A 20,919-nucleotide genomic window follows, 5' to 3' on the forward strand; every position below is an offset into this window, starting at 1 on the left:
GAGTTCCAAATTTGAGGCTGAGGATCAGCACCTGGGTATGGACCTGGATCTGAGCCTGGGTTATGTTTAGTCCCAGAATGTCTACTGTGAAACGTGATTTGGAAAATAGGCTGGGGTGAGTGTGTGTTTGCTTGTGACAGTGTGCGTGTGTGTTTGCTTGTGACATTGTGCGTGTGTGTTTGCTTGTGACAGTGTGCGTGTGTCCGTGGGAGTTTCTACACCATTTGAGGATTCTCTCATCTCGTGTGCCACAATGAATCCATAGTTTCCTGTTGTGTTTCGTTAGGTTCCCCTCGCATCTATTTATACTTTATGCAAATGTTTTGGGGGAAATTACGTTGTATGCAAACCTGCAATGCAATTTTATGTTGATATGACGACAGGTCTTATGAATTGAAGTCAAACTGAAAACATTGAAATTTGCATGGAGGGTAGGCCTAACATTTATCTTGTATATATATATATATATAGCTTATCTTACACCCTCTCAAGACATCTTAGACTAGGCAATAGTCTAAGATGTCTTGAGAGGGTTTAAGATAAGCTTTTTCTCATCTCTCTGTATCAGAATTTAGTCGTCTGGTTAATATTTAGTTATTAAGCTAATATTTACATTGTCATGACTCTTGACTCATGAGAGTTTGTTACAGCTAATGAATGCTTGTCCTAATTTCTCAACCAGAAATATCTGTTTTCGACTATATCTACCCTCTCAAGACTCATCATAGGCTATACGTTGAAGGTTGCTGCATTCCGAAACTGCGCTTCCTTCTTTTCGGCTTGTTGAATGTGCTTCCTGGCTTCGGCAGGTGCATGGTTTCTTTGCCGCAATTTTTTTTAATGTCCAATTAACAGCAGTCGTAGCCTACTGAGAACTGACTTTTTCATCTATTTAAAATAACCAGGCAAACTTGATCTTGTGTGTGTTGAGTGTGGTAGGCGACGTCCACAGAAACTTTGCATTGATAACATCTTTGCTTCCGGATCTATTTTATTACGACTGTGCGTCTATGCCCTATAATGCAAGTTAACTCTTACTTCCTTGTACAAAGGAATAGAGGAACTGACCATCTTTCGCCTGACCGGGGACTTTTGGAAATACGAACGGTTAGAGTAAAACGTTGTCAAACTCAAAACGATAAAAGCATGAACTAATTCAGTTAAGGGGCTCATTTGCTGCAATCAACAGGATTGTTAACATTTTGGGGTAAGTTTCATTACTTAAATTCCGTTGTTTCTTTGTGGGTGTGGAAATAACTTAAGTGGCAAGGGGGAAATCCGCTTTTGTTAGAATTACAATGACAATGAAGAGAGGGGGTTATACTATAAACATTTTTTGGGGTTCTGGTCTCCATCAAAGTAAAGAACAACGTCTCATATACATACAAACATCATGCAGTTCATCAGCCTACCTACATCAATCTTGCTCCTGCTCTACCCACGCTGTTCTAATGGGTCCTCTTTTCATTAGATTAGATTAGCTCTAACTTCACAATTACTAAGAAGACAGCACAGTTAGTCTAAACCAATGAGTAGGCCATAGGCTACACCAATATGTATTTTTTTGCTAACTCAGAAAACCTGATAGATCGTTCTCAAATTAAAACAAGCATAATATCTCCAGTTAACTTCCACAAGCATTATATATTTAGTAACAACATGCTCAACAGATTTGTGTGTTTGCTTGTCAATGTGTGTGTGTCATATCAATTTTGCTGTACTTTAGTAGGTTCAGTACTGGGAAACTAGAATTTGATACTACCCTAAGGGATTGCACCTGCTTAGAGCATTCCTCAGGGACACAAAAAAGTTGTGGGTTAGTTAATACTTTACTCAGGTGGTCGGTTCCAACTTCCCTGCTCCTGCTGCTCATTTGCAATGTAAAACCACCAAGCCGAACGGATTAAACATTATTTATGCCCCTCCCCCCACCACACCACTTCTCTTTGTGTTTTTGTTAGCTTCTTTGAATTAAAGCTGTGTAAGACAGACTGTATAAAAGAACTCATTTCCCCATGGACACACCACAGGGTCACACACACAACAGAACATAAAGTATTATATACAACCCAAATCACCACTCCCAGTTTTACCAAGGCTTCTGTGTGTGTTTGGAACACACACCTGCGTCACTTTTACCTCAGAGGTTGGGCTTTTGGCTCAGTTTTTTTGGTCTCATGGTACTAAGTAACAGAATCATACACATCCCAACTACATGCTAGCATTTTCTTTCTAGTTCTCATTCTTTGTCTCTTTTTTTATTTTTTATTTTTTGTTCCACCCTGTCACACTCTTCCAGTGACCCCCCCCTGAAAGTGGAGAGATGGCGCTGGGGCGTGGTCAGAAAGGGGAGATGACAGAGTACAAGAAGAGCCTGATCAAAAGGGACCTGGAGATGGGCATCGTCATGACCGTGTTCCGCCAGAAAGCTGAGCGCCTGACACTGCAGGTCATCATGGAGACGCGACAGGTGGCCTGGACCCGGACCGCGGACAAGACTGACGGAGTCTGTGAGTAGTATTTTGTGATTATTATTCTTTAGAGGGACCACAAATCGTTCTGTAGAGGCAGCCCTTCATAAAAATCTGTGCTGTTCACCTAGTGGACCTGTCTGAGATCAGAGAGATTCATAAAAATCTGTGCTGTTCACCTAGTGGACCTGTCTGAGATCAGAGAGATTCATAAAAATCTGTCCTGTTCACCTAGTGGACCTGTCTGAGATCAGAGAGATTCATAATAATCTTTCCTGTTCACCTAGTGGACCTGTCTGAGATCAGAGAGATTCATAATAATCTTTCCTGTTCACCTAGTGGACCTGTCTGAGATCAGAGAGATTCGTCCAGGGAGGAACTCCAAGGACTTTGAGCGCTTCAAAGATGGAAAAGACAAACACGAGGAAAACACCTGCTTCACCATCTTCTATGGATCTCAGTTTATCCTGAACACTTTAAGCCTTGGGGGTGAGTGTGTGTGTGTGTGTGTGTGTGCGTGTGTACCTGTGCGAGTCTTTGTGTGGAAATCAGTACTTTAAAGTTCAAGTTCAACACAGTTATCCTGATAAATGTTTTAACATGTTCAACTGTGTGTGCATTTGTGTGTGTTGTTCGGCAGTGGATTCAGTGGAGGATGCTGAGAAATGGCTGACAGGGCTAGAGTTACTGAGACAGGAAACACTGGTGGCTTCCACACCAGACATCTTAGAGAGGTACAGACAGCACCACCACCTCCACCTCCACACTCAGGCACGCACTGACCACTGACTGTGTCGTTTTGATTCCAGCTGGTTGAGAAAACAGATGTATTCTATCAACCATACCAAAAAAAACAGGTAACATCACCACATTGATGTCGTCTCAACCAATCTCTATGCAGCTGTATATTTATTGTAAAAAATACATTTACTATGTTAAATTATACCACAGTATGTATTTAAATTATATTATATTTTTATATATATCAAAATAAAATATATATTTTAATATTAAAATTAAACTAGATGTCTGACACTCTCTGACTCTGATGTCCACTGATCTCATTTACTTCCTCAAATACTACCTTAAATACTGCCTCAAATCCTGCCAATTAAGAAAGAGAGAGAACCTCCACCACCTAAACTATTTCCTGACCAAAGTCCAGCCCTTCTCATACAGTCTTTTATGACGCCTCTTGACTTTATTTCTCTCCTCCAATTCCTTGTTCTCTCTATGCATGTGTTCTGCTTAGTATCACCCTGAAGGAGATGAAATCTTTACTGCCACAGCTCAACTATAAGGTTCCTGGAACTCGTTTCCTCAAGGAGAAGTTCACGGTACTCATCCTCTTCATCATTCTCATCCTCATTGAGTATAAACAGTCCTGCATGTCTTAGTCACGGGATGGTTATAATACTGTAGGTTAGTGTGCTGTGTACGATGTGTAAAAAAAACAGATACAACAATAAGTTTCTTATTGTTTCCACAGGAAATAGGAGCCAGGAAAGATGTCCTGGACTTTGAGCAGCTTCATAAATTCTATAATATTCTAATGTTTGAACAGAGAGAGGTTTGTCTGATCCTGTCCTAATGAACTTTGATTATATTTATAATTTTCCTTTTCCTCTTCTCTGAGCACAGTTTGCTATATAATAATGCATCACAACTTCAGCTACAACTCTGTGGTCTCGCAGGACTAACAGCATGTTCTGTGAGACAATTTGTTCATTTTTCAACTTTGCATTAGAACATTTGATGCTGTGATTTTGTCTTTGAACACGTTAAATGATGTGCCACAACAACTAACTGTCTGTTGTTGCTAATGTGTTTTGTTTTATGTGTTCTTTTAGATTCTTGACGAGTTCAAAAAGGAGTCATGTGCTTTCATTATGCGGTGAGTGTCTTGCTATGAAAACCTTTTGCTACATTCCGAAGATATTGCTTTCAATGGATATTCCGTACTGAAGCCCCATTCCAGTTTAGTGTGGTCATGTGGTCATGTGATTTGTTGTGTCCATCTGTAGAAACACAGACAAGCATGATTCTGGGGCTGTGACCCTTCAGGACTTTCAGAGGTTCCTACAGTACCAGCAGCGGGTGAGACCAGACACACCTGCACTAGTCGCCTGACGATAGTTGTTGCAGGAAAAGAGACCCCTCTTTCTGTCTCTCTTACTGTCTCTCTTACCCCCCCCCCCCCATCTCTTCTCTCCAGGAGTCTTGGGCCAATGATATAAACCAGGTCAGAGATCTGATGACCACCTTTATAGATGACAACATGAGGAAGACCAACGACCCTGAATTTACTTGCAGCGAGGTGTGTGTGATTGTTTGTGGGTCAAGGTAGTAGTGGAGTGACTTTGTTCTTGCAACTCAGTCTCTCTCGCTCTTTCCCCTCTCTCTCTTAGTTCTTGCAGTTCCTCTTCTCCAAGGAGAACTCTATTTGGGATGATAAGTTCTCAGAGGTGTGCAACCTGGACATGAACAACCCTTTGTCTCACTACTGGATCAACTCCTCACACAACACGTCAGTATGGCCACACACACAAAACTGCATTTTTGCAGATTCATTTATAGTTAGAAATGGCTGAGACAAATGAGGTTTGTTTAGAATTTGTATTACCTTCTGGATGAGTTTTCTGTGCTGTGGTGTAATGTATTTCCTCCAGGTACCTAACTGGTGACCAGATCAGGAGTGAGTCGTCCACAGAGGCCTACGTGCGCTGCCTGCGCCTGGGATGTCGCTGTGTTGAGTGTTAGTATGCTGTACAGACCTTCACACGCACGGAATGTGTTTACACGCAAACACCGTTTTTAAACCTGTTGACTCTCTTCCAGTGGACTGCTGGGAAGGTCCAGGAGAACCAATCATATACCATGGCTGGACCAGGACCACTAAGATTAAGTTTGAGGATGTAGTCAAAGCTATCAATGAGCATGCCTTTGTGACATCGGAGTGAGTTAAACGCACACGCACACACAAACACACACAAACAACACACACTGAGTTATGCAAGGAAGACTGGGGAGCACTAATATCGCTGTGGTCAGAATGCTAAGAACCGGGGGGGAATCGTCAGTTGAAAGACGTCGTCTCGTCCCCCCCCCCCCACACACACCCCTGTTCCAGGTATCCTGTGATACTGTCCATCGAGGAGCACTGCTCTATCGAGCAGCAGAGGCAGATGGCTCGCATCTTCAGGGAGGTGTTCCAGGACAAGCTGCTGACTGAGCCTGTGGAGCACATGGCCGAGCAGCTTCCTTCCCCCACACAGCTCAAAGGCAAGATCATCCTCAAGGTGAGGGGGCTGTGGGTGCTGGTTGGAGGAGGTGCCGTCGGTGCCGTCGGTGTTGTGGTGGGATAACAGAAGGATTGGGTTTGCAGGAGTACGTGTCGTGAGTCATTGGTTCATCTCCTACAGATGTGTGTGTTTGTGCTCCTGTCGTATCCGCTTGTTTCTGCAGCACAAGAAGCTGACTGTTGACGGCGGCTTTGCCAGGAAGGACTTCAGGAAGGGGGAGAAGCAGGGAGATCTGGACATCTGGGATCCTGTGGACCAGGTAGACCTTTATTTACAACCCATCCATCTTATCCATCAATACACTGTTCCGTCTTTCAGAAGGTGCCATTAAGATTGACTGAATGTCATTGTTTCCCTCCAGCGTTGGTATAACCACTACTGTGTGATCTCTGATGACAAGCTGTACTATGCTGAGGAGGAGGAGGACGAGGATGAAGCTACGAAGGTAAATCAAGAAGAACAGGATAGCCACATCCGTAGTACACAAACATATATATCAAAACAACCCTTGTCATTTCCGATGATCCTAATTTCGAACTCCTCCCTCTCTGTCCATTTGACCTTCCCCCACATCCCCAACCCCACCTAGTCTCCACAGCATATCTCAGAGCCCTGGTTCCATGGGCGCATGCCTGGGGGCAGGCAGACAGCGGAGTCGCTGCTCCAGGAGTTCTGCGCCGAGTCGGGGGGGCAAGATGGTACCTTCCTGGTCAGAGAGAGTGACACCTTCGCTTCTGACTTCACTCTCTCCTTCTGGTAGGCCGCTACTCTTCTCTCGTCCTCCGTTTCCCCACCACCCCCATCCAGCTACATTGTTTTAGTCGGTTCAAATGAATTCTCCCAGTGCTAGAAGTAAATATTTAAACTTTTATCCAAACACAAAGGCTTTTTTCTTCTTAGTATTTCAGAGGACATGGATGAGATTAGTTTGTGTGTGGGCGTGTGACTACATGTAAATATGTTTCACTTTACTATAAAGTGAACCAAACTGTACCCAAAATGGAACCTTATGGAACGTCTTTAGTAATGGCCATAATGCTGGATTGAATTCCTTTGGAGAGTCCACAGTGAGTTCCCTTTGTGTTTGGTGGCGTGCAGGCGCAGTGGGCGGGTCCAGCACTGTCGTCTTCGTTCCGGAACAGAAAGTGGACACACGTACTACTACCTGACGGACAACCTTCACTTCCCGAGTGTCTACGCACTCATGCAGCACTATCGAGAAAACCCCCTCCGCTGCCATGACTTTGAGCTGCGCCTCACAGATGCTGTGCCCCCACCTAACCCGCACCTGCAGGAGCGGTAAGGCACACACACATCGCACACATGAACATGCTAAAAACCCAAGTACTAGCGCATTTACTCTCCTCCACCTCTCTGGCTTTAGAACACTTCCCCCTCCTCCTTCCTTCTCTCATTCCTGGTGTGCGGTCTTCCAGGTGGTTCTACAGCAACCTGAGCAGAGGTGAGGCAGAGGACTACCTGATGAGGATCCCCAGAGATGGAGCCTTCCTCATCAGACAGAGAGAAGAGGGGGACTCTTACGCCATCACATTCAGGTACTGAACCCGACCGAACACCACAGTGTAACCCGAACCCTAATGCTCATGTTGTGTGTTTATGTTTGTGTTGTGCACTCATGGTGTTGCGTGCATGTGTGTGTGTGTGTGACCTCAGAGGGGACGGGAAGGTGAAACACTGTCGGATCCAGAGGGATGGTTCTATGTACGTTCTGGGCACGACCACAGAGTTTGAGAGCCTAGTTGAACTGGTAAACTACTTCCGTAAGAAGCCCCTGTATCGCAAGATCAAACTACGCTACCCTGTCACTCCTGACCTTGTCAGGCGCTTCAGTTTGGTGAGACGCACTCTCTCACACACTATTGGACGTTTCTTCTGTGTTGGTATTATCGCTGACTCTTTTTCTCTGTAGGAAAAAGACTGCGCATCCTTGTATGATATGAAGACCTACGTTGAGCCCAATGAAATCGAACCATCTCTGGTGAGTCAACAGCCTCCAGGCTCTGTGTATCTATCGAGTTTGGTTCACAGCACTTCCAGTCTGTATTACAGCCTAAGTGTGTGCATACTGTCTCTGTAGGGTAGTGACACACAGACCAATGTACTTATATCTCATTTAGACATCAGTAAAGCTATCCCCTCCATTACTTGTGTATGTGTATCTGTTGGTTGGATTGTCTAGTGATATACACGTCCTTCCTTAGCCTCAGAGCACTGTCAAGGCCTTGTATGACTACCGAGCTATGAGACCAGATGAGCTCGTCTTCTGCAAGGGAGCTCTGATCCATAATGTGTCAAAAGACAATGACGGATGGTGAGTCAGGACAAACAAACACATACACACACACACACACACACACACACACACACACACACACACACACATACTTTCTTTAGTTTGAGATTAAATTCTGTGCTCCCCCCGGCAGGTGGAAAGGGGACTATGGTGGGAAGTTGCAGCTGTTTTTTCCTGCCAACTATGTAGAGGAAGTAACCAATAACGTGAAGATGGAGCCTAAAGACCAGGTTAGAGCTTACTGGTCCTACAAACCACACACTTGATCCAAGAAGTGATTCAAACTCTGCTAAAGATGTTATGTTGGTGTTTGTCAGGACTTGGAGGACAACCCCCTGGGGGATATGTGTAAGAGTGTGGTGGACATCTCTAAGTGCAACATTAGTAAGTATCTCTGGGTTTACTTGGAGAATACACGTCTAATCCACCTCTGAAATACTACACTGTATTCAAGAGGTTAAAGATGTGGTAATTTGTGCTTCCCTAAGTAGTATCTCTCACCCTCACAACTCTTGTTTTCTGTATTTCTATTTCTCCTTTTTTTTCACACTCCCTTTATCTTTCTCACTCTCTCTTTCGCTGACATCCCTTATCTACATTTTCAGTTCGCTCTTCAAAGAACGGTAAAGTCCATGTACTGACGCTTCAAACGAACGATCAAGATGGGGTGCACTTTGACCTGGCAGTAGATACTCCAGAGGAGCTGTTTGAGTGGTACCTGGTGGCTTGGGACATCACTCAGAGGGAACAGAACAAGCAGTTCCAGGAGCAGGAGGAGGCTAGTACCGAAACAGTAGTATTAGTAGAACAAACTCAACAGTAGTATTAGTAGAACAAACTCAACAGTAGTATTAGTAGAACAAACTCAACAGTAGTATTAGTAGAACAAACTCAACAGTAGTATTAGTAGAACAAACTCAACAGTAGTATTAGTAGAAAAAACTCAACAGTAGAGATTCAGAACAATGAATGAAACTAAGTAGACGTAGAGACATTTCTAGTGTAGAGGCTCAGTAGGATCCGAAGAAATAAGTAGTATGAAGTCAACAGTAATGGTGCATTTTACTTGGTAGTCGAAACGCAGCAGTTTTAGTGAGCTAATTAGTGGAGACATTGTATTGTTACTAAATGTAACTTGGTAGTAGAAACATGGTGGGATTAGAATAATAAACTCAACTAAATACTTGATAGAACACGTAGAACCAACTTAGTAATAGAAACATAGTATTATAAGTTGAACTAACTCAGTAGTAGAGACTGAGAATTCTTGTAGTACAGTTAGGTGCCTACTGTAAGTCGCACAAGGAGAAACCCCGAAGCTAGTTTAAACTACAGTCAGATGTTTGACTGAGTTATATTATTCTCAAAGTTATAAGTTTTTTATGTTCTGTACAACAGATCAGGAAACAGGTGGAGGTGGAGAAGAAAGCAGAGGTTGCTATGGAGATGTCTGACCTGGTGGTGTACTGTCAGCCTCGTAGCAAGGAAAAAGAACGCTTCAGTATGACCTATGACCCCCACCCAACACAAACACACCGCAAACTTTGTTATATACATTAAGCTTGTTTACAAGTATTGTATTCCAATGACCACTGTTGTCATAATCTGTCAAATGTCTGTTTCGCAACAAGCTGTAGATTCTGCATTCCTTTGTTTTTTATTCTGCTGTTGCTCTCCTCAGCAAACTACTGCTATAAAGAGGTCCGCTCCTTTGTCGAGAACAAGACACCATCCAGGAATCGGACTTCGGACTTCTTGTGTTACAACAGAAAGGCCTTAAGTCGTATCTACCCCAAGGGACAGCGTGTAGACTCCTCCAACTATGACCCTTACCCTCTTTGGGCCATGGGCTGCCACATGCTGGCGCTCAACTTCCAGACTGCAGGTACATTTTTTACTTATTTATTCTTTATTTAAGGAGGTTTTGTCTGTTGAGATCATAGCATCCTGTACTGAGTGATTTCTAACTTTAATTTGTCGTGTGGTCAGATAAGTACACTCAACTCAACAGTGCCCTCTTCAGTCTTAACGGCCGTACGGGCTACGTCCTGCAGCCTGAGATGATGCGTGCTGACAGCTACGATCCTCAGCTGGAGAAGAAGAAAGTCAAGTTCAGCATCACTGTCAAGGTACAGCTCCTAATGACCCTCCCTCCACCACTTCATCTATAGAACCTCCGCCCAAAGTCAAAGTTTGAAATAGTATGTTCAGTCAGCTCTGTTTCTGACTATGGTGGACCTTTGTGACATCAGTACCTTGTACATGTCCATGAAAATCCTTTGTTTTAATCTTCTGTATTTGTTCATTGAAAGTTAAAGATGGTGCTGCCCCTTTGCAGGTGATAGCAGCTAGACACCTTCCTAAGCCCGGGCGCAGCATTGCTAGCCCCTTTGTGGAGATTGAGCTGTGTGGGCACACAGAGGACAGCAAGTTCAAGACTGTTGTTTACCGTGAGGAGAGGGGGAAAGAGGAGGGAGGGAGAGGGGCATATTTTTTTCATCACTCGAAATGTACTGTTTGAATTAGCCCACCACATTTACAATACATTGCACATGTTGTCAGTCTATTTGACTACATGTGTGTAGTAATGGTTTGTGTGATGGTGTCATGGCTCCCAGGGGATAATGGTCTGAACCCAGTGTGGAAAGCTCCAGCAGAGCCTGTCATCTTTACTGTGTATGAGCCAGAGCTCACCTTCCTACGCTTCGTGGTCAACGAGGAAGACATGTTCTCAGACCCCAACTTCCTGGCCCAGGCCACATTTCCTGTCAAAGGCATTCGCTCAGGTTAGGTTGCTGCACACACACAGGTCCGCAAGCAAAGCATATTCGCTTTATACCTTCATACACTAGAATACTTTTATCCTTGTAGCAACAAACTGTCTTGGGTCTCCATGTAGGTTACCGTTCAGTTCCTCTAAAGAACGGATTCAATGAGACTATTGAGTTGGCCTCACTTCTGGTCTACATTGACGTGCAACAAGTAGAGGTAACACACACACACACATACACTTTAAAGGGGTGTTTTAGGAAGTAATGAGTTCAGATTTTGAGCTTGTGGCTTTTTTTCTCTGTCTGTCTCTCTGTCTGTCCATTAGAAAGCAGAAGAGGAACTGTATTCATCTTCTACCCAATTGCGAAGGAGGCAGGCAGAGCTGAGCAATGAGCTCTTCCTGTATGACACCCACACCAACATCCAACGCTCCGCCCCCCGTGATGACCTCATGAGGGAGTTCAGCACCAATGAACAACAACTGATGAAGATTCAAGACACCTGCAAACAGAAGTAAGACTCTGCGTGTGTTTTGCTGTGTTGTATTTTTCTGCTGTAATAAATGTGTCTTTGTCTATTGTGTTCCAGGATTAAAGAGAAGAAAATCAACAACAGCAAGTTTTATTCCTGAGAAAATCTCCCTGCTAATCCCCTGAGGGACATGATGTGTTAAGATATTGAAATGGGATTTTATTTTGAACTGTATTTTCATCCTTTATATTTTTTTGCATGTTGTGTTTTGGAGCCGGTCAATAGTGTGACAAACAGATGTTTGTGTTGCTCTTATAATTTTGTTGAAATATTTACTTGCAATATTCGTCTGTACAATTTTTATAAATAGTCAGTAAAGCCAAATTTGTGACTAAATTGGGTGTGCTGGTTTGATTAAATGAGATTAACTTAATTTTCCCAACAGAATATTCTTTTATATACGTTTTGAAAAGATTTGTATTTTTTGCAAAGGATATTGGGTGGGTTCCTGGAAAGGTAGTCGACCCTATGGGGTGTTGGTCAGAAGACAAAAATAGTGATCCAGTTCTCTCATGCTTTATTAGAACAGCTGTTATTGGGTCTGATCAACATGGCACTATAATAAGGACAGATGAGACAAAGAGGAGTTCTGAGTTTGTCTAACTGTATTAAGTATGAGCCTATATTAAACACAAATATAATACACAAGCCCTATACAGAAACAGTTTATCATATGTTGCGCTGATAATGCCAGTGTCGTCATACCGCTGAGTCTAGGGTATTGCGCAATAGCCAAGAACACACGCGTCTCAATTTGTTCTCCGTCCTCCGTTCTCGCAAGAACGCTTGACGAGTACGTTCTTAGCGTTCTTCGGGTAAATAAACAGTCGGTGTGAAGCTGGAAAGGGTTCGTGACCTAAGTACACACACGGTCACAGTCACGATTCTCTTTGCAACAATGTAACAAATTACTCGAATTATTTGTAAATAATAATTGTATATTGTGAATAAAGAAACTGTAGACCTATACGTTCTGTTTACCAGTAAGAATACAGAAGAAAATGTATTCATGTATTTGACACGGTATTCACTGTAAGACAAAGATCATGTAAGCAGGACCTAAAATAACTTTTTTTAACCAAAGAGCATGAAGGACGTTCAGAACCGTCAAGGACACCTAGACTAGACTGAACTGCTAATTAATTAAACGAGGAAGAATAGTGACCTTGTATAAAAAAAATGTATTACAGGTCACATCTCACACACATAGTACAAGTTATGGTGGCATGGGGTGTCAGCCAGGCTTCTGTTAGCCGGCTGATTAGGTAACCATCGCTCTACACAGCTGGGGCCAAAGAAGCGAGAGAGATTTGGTTCTCCTGTTGCCCAGTATCTGCAAACAGAACAGGCTCAAAACATTTAATACACAATTAGTTTGATAGAGTTGCTGTAGTGTTCTGCTGAGTTCAGGTAGAACTCTAACTTGTATAGAGACAACCAGACTGGATGTGGTTCTTACGTTTTGTCCGGATCTAGTAGTGTTCCGTCCACCCAGGTCCACTGATGGTAGAACGTTGGTGGAACGTTATCAGTCAGACCCAACCAGAAACTGCCTAAGTTTATGGTTGTGGTGTGAACAAATTCCTGATGGCAGAATGATTAATGATTAATTAAACATTTAATTTGATGTCACAATGTCATTCCTCCCCTGACACACACACACACACACACACACACACACAGTCACACACACCCTTCTTCCTTTCTCACCATCTCCTCTCTGCTGTTAATGATCACCAGGTATGCCCCTCTTCTGATACAGTCCTTTCTGCTCTCCTCCCAGCTTTTCTTCTCAGTGGAGAAGTAGTAACAGCTGCTGGTAAATCTTCTCCATCCGTATTCACCGCTCTCTGTTCAACAACACAAAAGGGCATGACACAGAAATGTTGCCTACATTAGTTTTAATTTAGGTTTTATGCTTTGTAAGTACTTTGGTGTTTTGAATATCAAACTTTCTAATGCCCTGAACATATACTGTAGAATTTACAGTTTTAAAAAACATTTTTAAACATTATTTAAAAACATTATTATTTTTTATTATTTTTTATTTTCTTTCAGTGTTCATAAACTTTTATAACTGACAGCTGCACCTCCTCCTAACTGTGTAACAAATACCACAACACATCATTGATTTTGTCCACATTAGTAATCATTTCAGTTTAATGAGAGTTAGTTTTTTGCACCTTATTGATACAATCCCTTGTTGTTTTCAGTGGCCAACTATCTCAAGCCATGGGCGTCGTTAGACCCTTTTTACTGGGGCACGTGCCCCAGTATAAATCTGCTGTGCCCTAGTAAAATCTAAAGTTTGAGTTTTAACAATTTACTTTATTAGTCAGTGCATTAATTTAGATTGATAATCCCAGAAAAATAAACGCAGTATCCCAATCAACGCTTATAAAAGTGTTTAACCGAAAACACAAACCAATGCACGCAGAGCTTGCCAAATAGCCACTGCAGCACGCACACAAAAGTCCAGGTGTCGGACTCGGCACACAAGTCAGAATAGAGGTAGGCTAAGAAAACATTACAAAACGAAAGAAAGTTTTTAAATGAGAGGCCTACCGATCATCTTATTTTGACGAAATCATCAAAACATTATTACATGAAGATCAAAAAAACTGTATTTGCGCTCAAATGAATGCCAAAAAAATTTGCACGCTCGCATTAACTATTGATGTCCCTACCAAAGCTGATATCAAACTTGCGTCCCTGAACTGTTGTATAGTGGGTTAAGCAAGGGGAGTTTTTATAGACTAGTAGTGCATTGTGTGCAGCAAGCTTGAAAAAAAAGAGATATGAATAGGGGCCTGTGCCCCCGTGAGGGGGGCCTGTGCCCCAGTGAGGGGGGCCTGTGCCCCCGTGAGGGGGGCCTGTGCCCCAGTGAGGGGGGCCTGTGCCCCAGTGAGGGGGGCCTGTGCCCCCGTGAGGGGGGCCTGTGCCCCCGTGAGGGGGGCCTGTGCCCCCGTGAGGGGGGCCTGTCCCCCAGTAGAGTTTGATGTCTAACAACGCCTCTGTCTCAAGCCTTTTACAGCACATAGTTTTTGCTGGTTAAGTGTTGATGATCTTAAACTTACCACACAGCCTCCTCTTAAGCTCATCTCTCTCTCTGGTCATGTCGGTGTAACGGGTCTGTAACTGGTCCCTCTCCATCTTTATGTTTTTGTCTTCATTAACTCTGGTGACTGTTTTGGAATGAGAGAGAATGATTCCTATTGTTACAGTCATCTACAAATATATAAACATATTATTACAATTAATAATGTTTTTTGGGTAACTAGAAGCACTCACAGCAGAATCCCAGTGCTATGATCCCAGCCAGTAGGAGAGCACACAGCAGCCCCAGACACACTGCTGCAGCTCTGGAGAGACTCCTCTCTGGACCCCCAGCACCTGGACACAGTGGGGACTCTGTTATGATGTGTGTGTGTGTGTGTGTGTCTTTGTGTGTGTGTGTGTATGTGTGTGTGCTTGTGTGTGTTATGTGAATGAAAGAAAGAAAGAAAGAAAAGAAGAAAGACAATACAAGATGTATTGAGCAGTAAGCATTGTTGTCTGTCTTTGTGAGTGTGTTTTTGCAGACGTGCCTGTGTGTGTGTGTTTAGTGCGTGTTACCTGACAGCTGATCTCCTCTGAGGGTGTCAGCATTAGCGTAGACCCCCATGTTCTCCTCCATCACGCCCCTGTCAGACTTCACCTTCTGGGTCATCTCTGGTTTAGCGTAGATATCCTTTGACTATTTCCTATGGTTCCAGTGCTCCTTGACTAGTCGCTCAAACACTAACACTACTTACAGTTTTGTTTGAACCCGTAACACCTACAGTATCAGAGTGACAGCTCTAGGTCCCTAACACCTACAGCATCAGAGTGACAGCTTTAGGTCGGTCGTCTCAGAATGGCTTGTCTCTGCTGTCGTTGTGCGCTTGTGAGGAAGCTGGACGGAAGAGCAGTTCTAAATGCAAAACGTCTTACCTTCCCTTTTAGCACCGTGAAAAGAGGAAGATGAAGGCCAACACTTTAAAGTTTTTTACAGTCGCTAGGACACATTTCTCAATACTTATAGGTCACGTTTTCAAAACTCTTCACACAGCAGTGTATGTCGGCTAAACTGTGGATCATTTATCATTGCTTTGGCACAAAATGCATTCAATGACTACATCTTTCAAATTACATTGATTCTTTTCTTACTTCGACACAACAACCGCCAAAACTTTATGTACCTACAGGCCAATTTGCACATGCTTACATACTGTTTTCAAAACTGTTCAAAACAATAACATAGTAATACAAAACTGAATAAGACAGCAAATTTGCTACATTTCTACAGTAATATTGTAATGAAATATATTTAGAATCTAAAAATTAAATGCTATAAAAACAATTGGACAATTGGACCAACCACAGCTGATTCTTACAGTTTTTCTCGATTGGTTACACACATTTTCTGAATGCATACCTCATACTCTCAGAACTCTACACACAAATCAAAAAAACACACACACAATGGGCAAAACCCCTCACTTCTCCTGCAAAATTAAACTTTACATTCAAAACAATGTTATTTAATCTAAAAATTGTATTTTGTTTTCAAATTACAAACACAAACCATCATATGAATAGACATTTATAAGAACCATTTGAACACTGATGTGCTCAATGTAAAACACTATGATGAATGGAAAACACTTCTTCTTCATTCATCATAGTGAGTTAGGCCTTTTTTTGTTCAGTGTTACATTTACTGTTACGTACATTTTACGTATTTTTCCCAGAAAAACTGGGTTGGGATGTACACAGTGTACATCCCAACCAACACCAAGTTGCACATACAGTGGTCTACATACAAAACAACAGAATTATTTACTGTATAGTGTATACAGTTACATTATTATAATTTTTCTTTGTATTTACCGTAAGGTTATGGCGTTATTTTCTAGGACCATGTTGATGATTTCAGTTTCCTGTTTAGGAGACAGAAGATGTTCCCGACCACCTTGTGTTGGTAATCTTTCAGTTCTGCCAAACAAATAGTAAAATACTGTAAATACTGTGTAGGAATACAAAGTAGGAATACATTTCCCAAATACTTGAAACATACTTTATTTTTACAGTCCTACAGAACAGTCCACAGGCAATACTGTACTACTGTACTCATTGAGTACTCTATTGATATGCAGTAGGCCTACTGCAATTTTGTAGTGAGAGTAGATTTCTTACCTATTCTCATTTCGGAAAGTCCGGATGATGGATGCTACAGTGTAGCTGCTCAAATTTGGCTGTACTCTTTGCCCAGCCTCCCTCATTGTTAGACCATGGTTGACTGCATGGTCAACCAAAGCGGCTCGGATCTCATCAGAGATTACGGTCCTTGGCCTTCCTCGTCCTCGTCCTCCCCGTCCTCCTCCTCTTACTCTCACTCATCTGCCTCTGTTTCCAATGTTGGCATCCATTGCTCAAAAACAGAAGAGGTCACCTGTTGCCCTTTTATGCTAAAGCTCTGATTGCTAATTGTAAAACTGTGTGACAGGTGTTTGTCCATGCGCTGAGTCAGTGTGCGTATTTGAATGGCAGTGTGTTCCTTGTGAGAACAAAAGATTTTCTTCATGAAAATTGTGCCAAATGCAGAGAATTGTGTGTAGTGTTTTGAAAAAAGTGTTTTAGAACTGCAATTTGAGTGTAAAGCAGGAATTATGCTTGTAGTTTAGCAGAATTGGTTCATGGGGTTGGTGCATGAGTTACATGTTGTGGTCATTGTGTCTCAAATACCAATATTTGTGTGTCAACAATTGCAAGAGATAGAGAAGTGACTGAAAGAGGAAGAAGAGTGGCTGGGAGAGGGCGAGGAGTAAGTATTACATTTACATTTAGTAATAGCCCAACTCTTATGTTGCCTTGTGGATTTATTTTAGAGAGTCATGGAGCTTGAAGGCAGGCAAACACCCCATGTTTTCATCTTTGTGGATGAGGCGGGTTTCAACTTGGTCAAAACACGGCGTAGAGGAAGGAATGTGATTGGGAACAGAGCCACAGTGGATGTCCCGGGCCAGAGGGGTGCCAACATCACAATGTGCGCAGCAATATCCACTGATGGACTGCTGTTACACAAACCTCTAATTGGGCCACACAACACTGAGCGTCTCCTTGCGTTCCTGCATGATCTCTATGGAAGGGTTGTGCTAGGTGAGGAAAGGGATGCAGAGAGAAGAAACCAACCAACATTTCTAATTGTATGGGACAATGTGGCATTTCACCACTGTAGCACAGTCCACAGACAAAGCACGGTACCATCACACCTTCTCCTACCCCCGACAAGGAAAGGGTTTTTCCCCTTTGTCCTTCTCCCAGAGGAGAAGCTTCTAAGCTTCTGGCCCAGCATGGGGTCAGAAACAGAGGCCACACGGCCCACAGTATCAGACAAAGGATTTATAAGGAAGAACTTTCTTATGTGAATTTACAAACATATTCTCAAGGACTACATGGCTCATGGACACTATTTCAATGACAGTAGTTGATGTGTTATAATGTGTGTTTTTCTCATTTACTTAGAATGTTGTTTAATTGAGGTTTGATTATAACTTCCCTTCAAGTATAGTTAAGTCAGCCAATCTTGATATCAAAATTTGAGTGTAAAGCAGGAATTATGCTTGTAGTTTAGCAGAATTGGTTCATGGGGTTGGTGCATGAGTTACATGTTGTGGTCATTGTGTCTCAAATACCAATATTTGTGTGTCAACAATTGCAAGAGATAGAGAAGTGACTGAAAGAGGAAGAAGAGTGGCTGGGAGAGGGCGAGGAGTAAGTATTACATTTACATTTAGTAATAGCCCAACTCTTATGTTGCCTTGTGGATTTATTTTAGAGAGTCATGGAGCTTGAAGGCAGGCAAACACCCCATGTTTTCATCTTTGTGGATGAGGCGGGTTTCAACTTGGTCAAAACACGGCGTAGAGGAAGGAATGTGATTGGGAACAGAGCCACAGTGGATGTCCCGGGCCAGAGGGGTGCCAACATCACAATGTGCGCAGCAATATCCACTGATGGACTGCTGTTACACAAACCTCTAATTGGGCCACACAACACTGAGCGTCTCCTTGCGTTCCTGCATGATCTCTATGGAAGGGTTGTGCTAGGTGAGGAAAGGGATGCAGAGAGAAGAAACCAACCAACATTTCTAATTGTATGGGACAATGTGGCATTTCACCACTGTAGCACAGTCCACAGACAAAGCACGGTACCATCACACCTTCTCCTACCCCCGACAAGGAAAGGGTTTTTCCCCTTTGTCCTTCTCCCAGAGGAGAAGCTTCTAAGCTTCTGGCCCAGCATGGGGTCAGAAACAGAGGCCACACGGCCCACAGTATCAGACAAAGGATTTATAAGGAAGAACTTTCTTATGTGGATTTACAAACATATTCTCAAGGACTACATGGCTCATGGACACTATTTCAATGACATTAGTTGATGTGTTATAATGTGTGTTTTTCTCATTTACTTAGAACGTTGTTTAATTGAGGTTTGATTATAACTTCCCTTCAAGTATAGTTAAGTCAGCCAATCTTGATATCAAAATGATTGTACCATACTAACAAAACCATTTATGAATGTTGTATTGTTATATTCTGAAGTTTAAGCATTCCATGGACAGTTGAAATAACGGAACTCAAAAGGTACAGCTACTTCACACCTGGGCAGATCTCAGGACGACGCCCAGGTGGGGGGGAAACTGACCAATGAAAGAGGTCACCTTCACGGGGACCCCCCCTTGTTCTTTGGAGTATAAACCCCCCAAACGTACAATCACCCCCGCTTGTTCGTAGGATTAAACTGAGGTGAACGCGTCACTCTCTAACCTATTCCTCTCAATTGGCACATTCACTGAGCGCCCGGAACTTTGACGAGAGATTCCGCTTTCTATTCGTTGGACATAACGAACCTTTGACTCCTTCTTCAAACCGACAAAAGTAACTACGATTTGCAATATTTCTTACTTGTGACATATTGGCATGTTGTGTTTAAATTGTTGATGTTTGATTGTATTTTACAAATGAGTTAACTTAACCCTTGTTAAGTCAGTTGCCCTTGCTCGTCCATTGTTACCCCAAAGGCCTACCTGTCCCTCTCTACCCCTCCCACTCTCTCTCTCCCTCCCCCCTTCACACGCGCTCTACACAGCCATTGTGTTGCTCGCCCTCATTTGCATACAGCCACTGTACTACTCTGACTAACCCATAACTTATCTGGTATTTGTTCATTATAATTACATTCTCCTAAATAAATCATTGTGTATAATACTCGCGTATCACTCACGTTATCTGATCTGCTCTACTTTCATAGAATTCACTACTTAAGATTAGACTGATTATTACGAAGGCTATTATTTCAATATTATTCAATAAGGTTTCCTCTATCCCTTTAACAATAAGAGGTGGTGCCCCCAAGAACTACATACTTTATTATAAATTAAGTATTGCTAATCTTAAACGAGCAAACCCCGCTACACCACTCCCATGCAGTCACCGAGTGGTTTGCAGCCCATCCCAGAATGGTGTCCCTTCTCCTCCCACCCTACTCTCCATTCCTCAACCCCATAGAGGAATTATTTTCCTCATGGACGTGGAAGGTTTATGACCACCATCCAAATGATCAATTGTCCCTCCTGGACGCAATGAATGCTGGATGCCTGGACATATCAACAGAAGCTTGCCAGGGATGGATCAGGCATGCCAGAAGATTCTTTCCGAGGTGTATTGCCCAAGAAGACATCAGATGTGATGTGGATGAGAACCTGTGGCCAAATGCAGAAGAGTAGCTGTTGTATCAGATGGATGTTATGGATACAAATTCTTGTTTTCTGGATCCGTGAAAAAATAAAATAAAAGACATCCAATATATTGAAGCATACTGCATCCTGTCTGATTCATTCCAGTAACATATATTGCAGTAAATTCTAAACAGTAGAGAGGTGTCCTGGTTTTACATAAGAAAACATTGTATAATGCTACCTGTTGTTACAAAAGTGTGTTTTTTGGCAGTCAACCATTGCTAGTGTTATGGAAGAATGAGTTGATTTGAGACATGTATGATGTAGCAGAGTCACCGACAAACCACGTGCCATCAAACCTTTCCCCTACCCCCGACAAGGAGAAAGATGGTTTCCCCCCTTGTCCTTATCTCCAGAGCAGGAGCTTCAAAGCTTCTGGCCCAGCATGGGGTCAGAAGGTAGAGCAAAATGGTCTTACAGTATGGAGACAAAGGAAGAACTAACTTTTCTGGATTTACAAACATATTCTCAAGGACTACATGGCTCATGGACACTATTTCAATGACAGTAGTTGATGTGTTATAATGTATGCTTTCCCTTTACTGTAAGTAGCTCTATTGTTCTGCAGCCATCACATCTCTGTGATCCACATGTCTACAGTTAGGGTTGCCAACTTCCTCAACCCCAAATGAAGGACACTTTCTTCCAGGCAAATGCGCGCATGCCAACAGCTAACCAACAATAAGGGAAATCGCAAGGTTTCATTAG

General features: G+C 42.7%; 2 protein-coding genes across 2 annotated transcripts; one reads left to right on the top strand and one right to left on the bottom strand.

The window, feature by feature from the left end:
• Window positions 1-1,055: 1,055 nt before the first annotated feature.
• plcg2 (phospholipase C, gamma 2) lies at window positions 1,056-11,773 on the top strand. Its single transcript, XM_067234154.1, has 33 exons — window positions 1,056-1,207; window positions 2,300-2,510; window positions 2,811-2,960; window positions 3,112-3,205; window positions 3,281-3,328; window positions 3,724-3,808; window positions 3,961-4,041; window positions 4,322-4,365; window positions 4,496-4,568; window positions 4,687-4,788; window positions 4,880-4,998; window positions 5,141-5,226; window positions 5,310-5,427; window positions 5,602-5,770; window positions 5,937-6,032; window positions 6,135-6,218; window positions 6,363-6,529; window positions 6,872-7,072; window positions 7,210-7,329; window positions 7,448-7,628; window positions 7,704-7,772; window positions 7,996-8,105; window positions 8,221-8,317; window positions 8,405-8,471; window positions 8,693-8,865; window positions 9,486-9,588; window positions 9,769-9,972; window positions 10,077-10,216; window positions 10,426-10,537; window positions 10,706-10,873; window positions 10,987-11,075; window positions 11,185-11,372; window positions 11,448-11,773. The coding sequence occupies exons 2-33, from the start codon at window positions 2,324-2,326 to the stop codon at window positions 11,488-11,490; spliced, it is 3,768 nt and encodes a 1,255-aa protein (XP_067090255.1). The 5' UTR covers window positions 1,056-1,207; window positions 2,300-2,323; the 3' UTR covers window positions 11,491-11,773.
• Window positions 11,774-11,890: 117 nt separating this feature from the next.
• Window positions 11,891-15,268, bottom strand: LOC136941618 (C-type lectin domain family 4 member E-like). The gene is made up of 6 exons (XM_067234155.1): window positions 15,006-15,268; window positions 14,682-14,783; window positions 14,468-14,575; window positions 13,101-13,240; window positions 12,850-12,974; window positions 11,891-12,723 (listed from the first exon to the last, which is right to left on the bottom strand). The coding sequence occupies exons 1-6, from the start codon at window positions 15,097-15,099 to the stop codon at window positions 12,582-12,584; spliced, it is 711 nt and encodes a 236-aa protein (XP_067090256.1). The 5' UTR covers window positions 15,100-15,268; the 3' UTR covers window positions 11,891-12,581.
• Window positions 15,269-20,919: the final 5,651 nt, after the last annotated feature.

This window comes from Osmerus mordax, chromosome 4 (assembly GCF_038355195.1).
Source record: "Osmerus mordax isolate fOsmMor3 chromosome 4, fOsmMor3.pri, whole genome shotgun sequence".
NCBI classification, from domain to species: Eukaryota; Metazoa; Chordata; class Actinopteri; order Osmeriformes; family Osmeridae; genus Osmerus; species Osmerus mordax.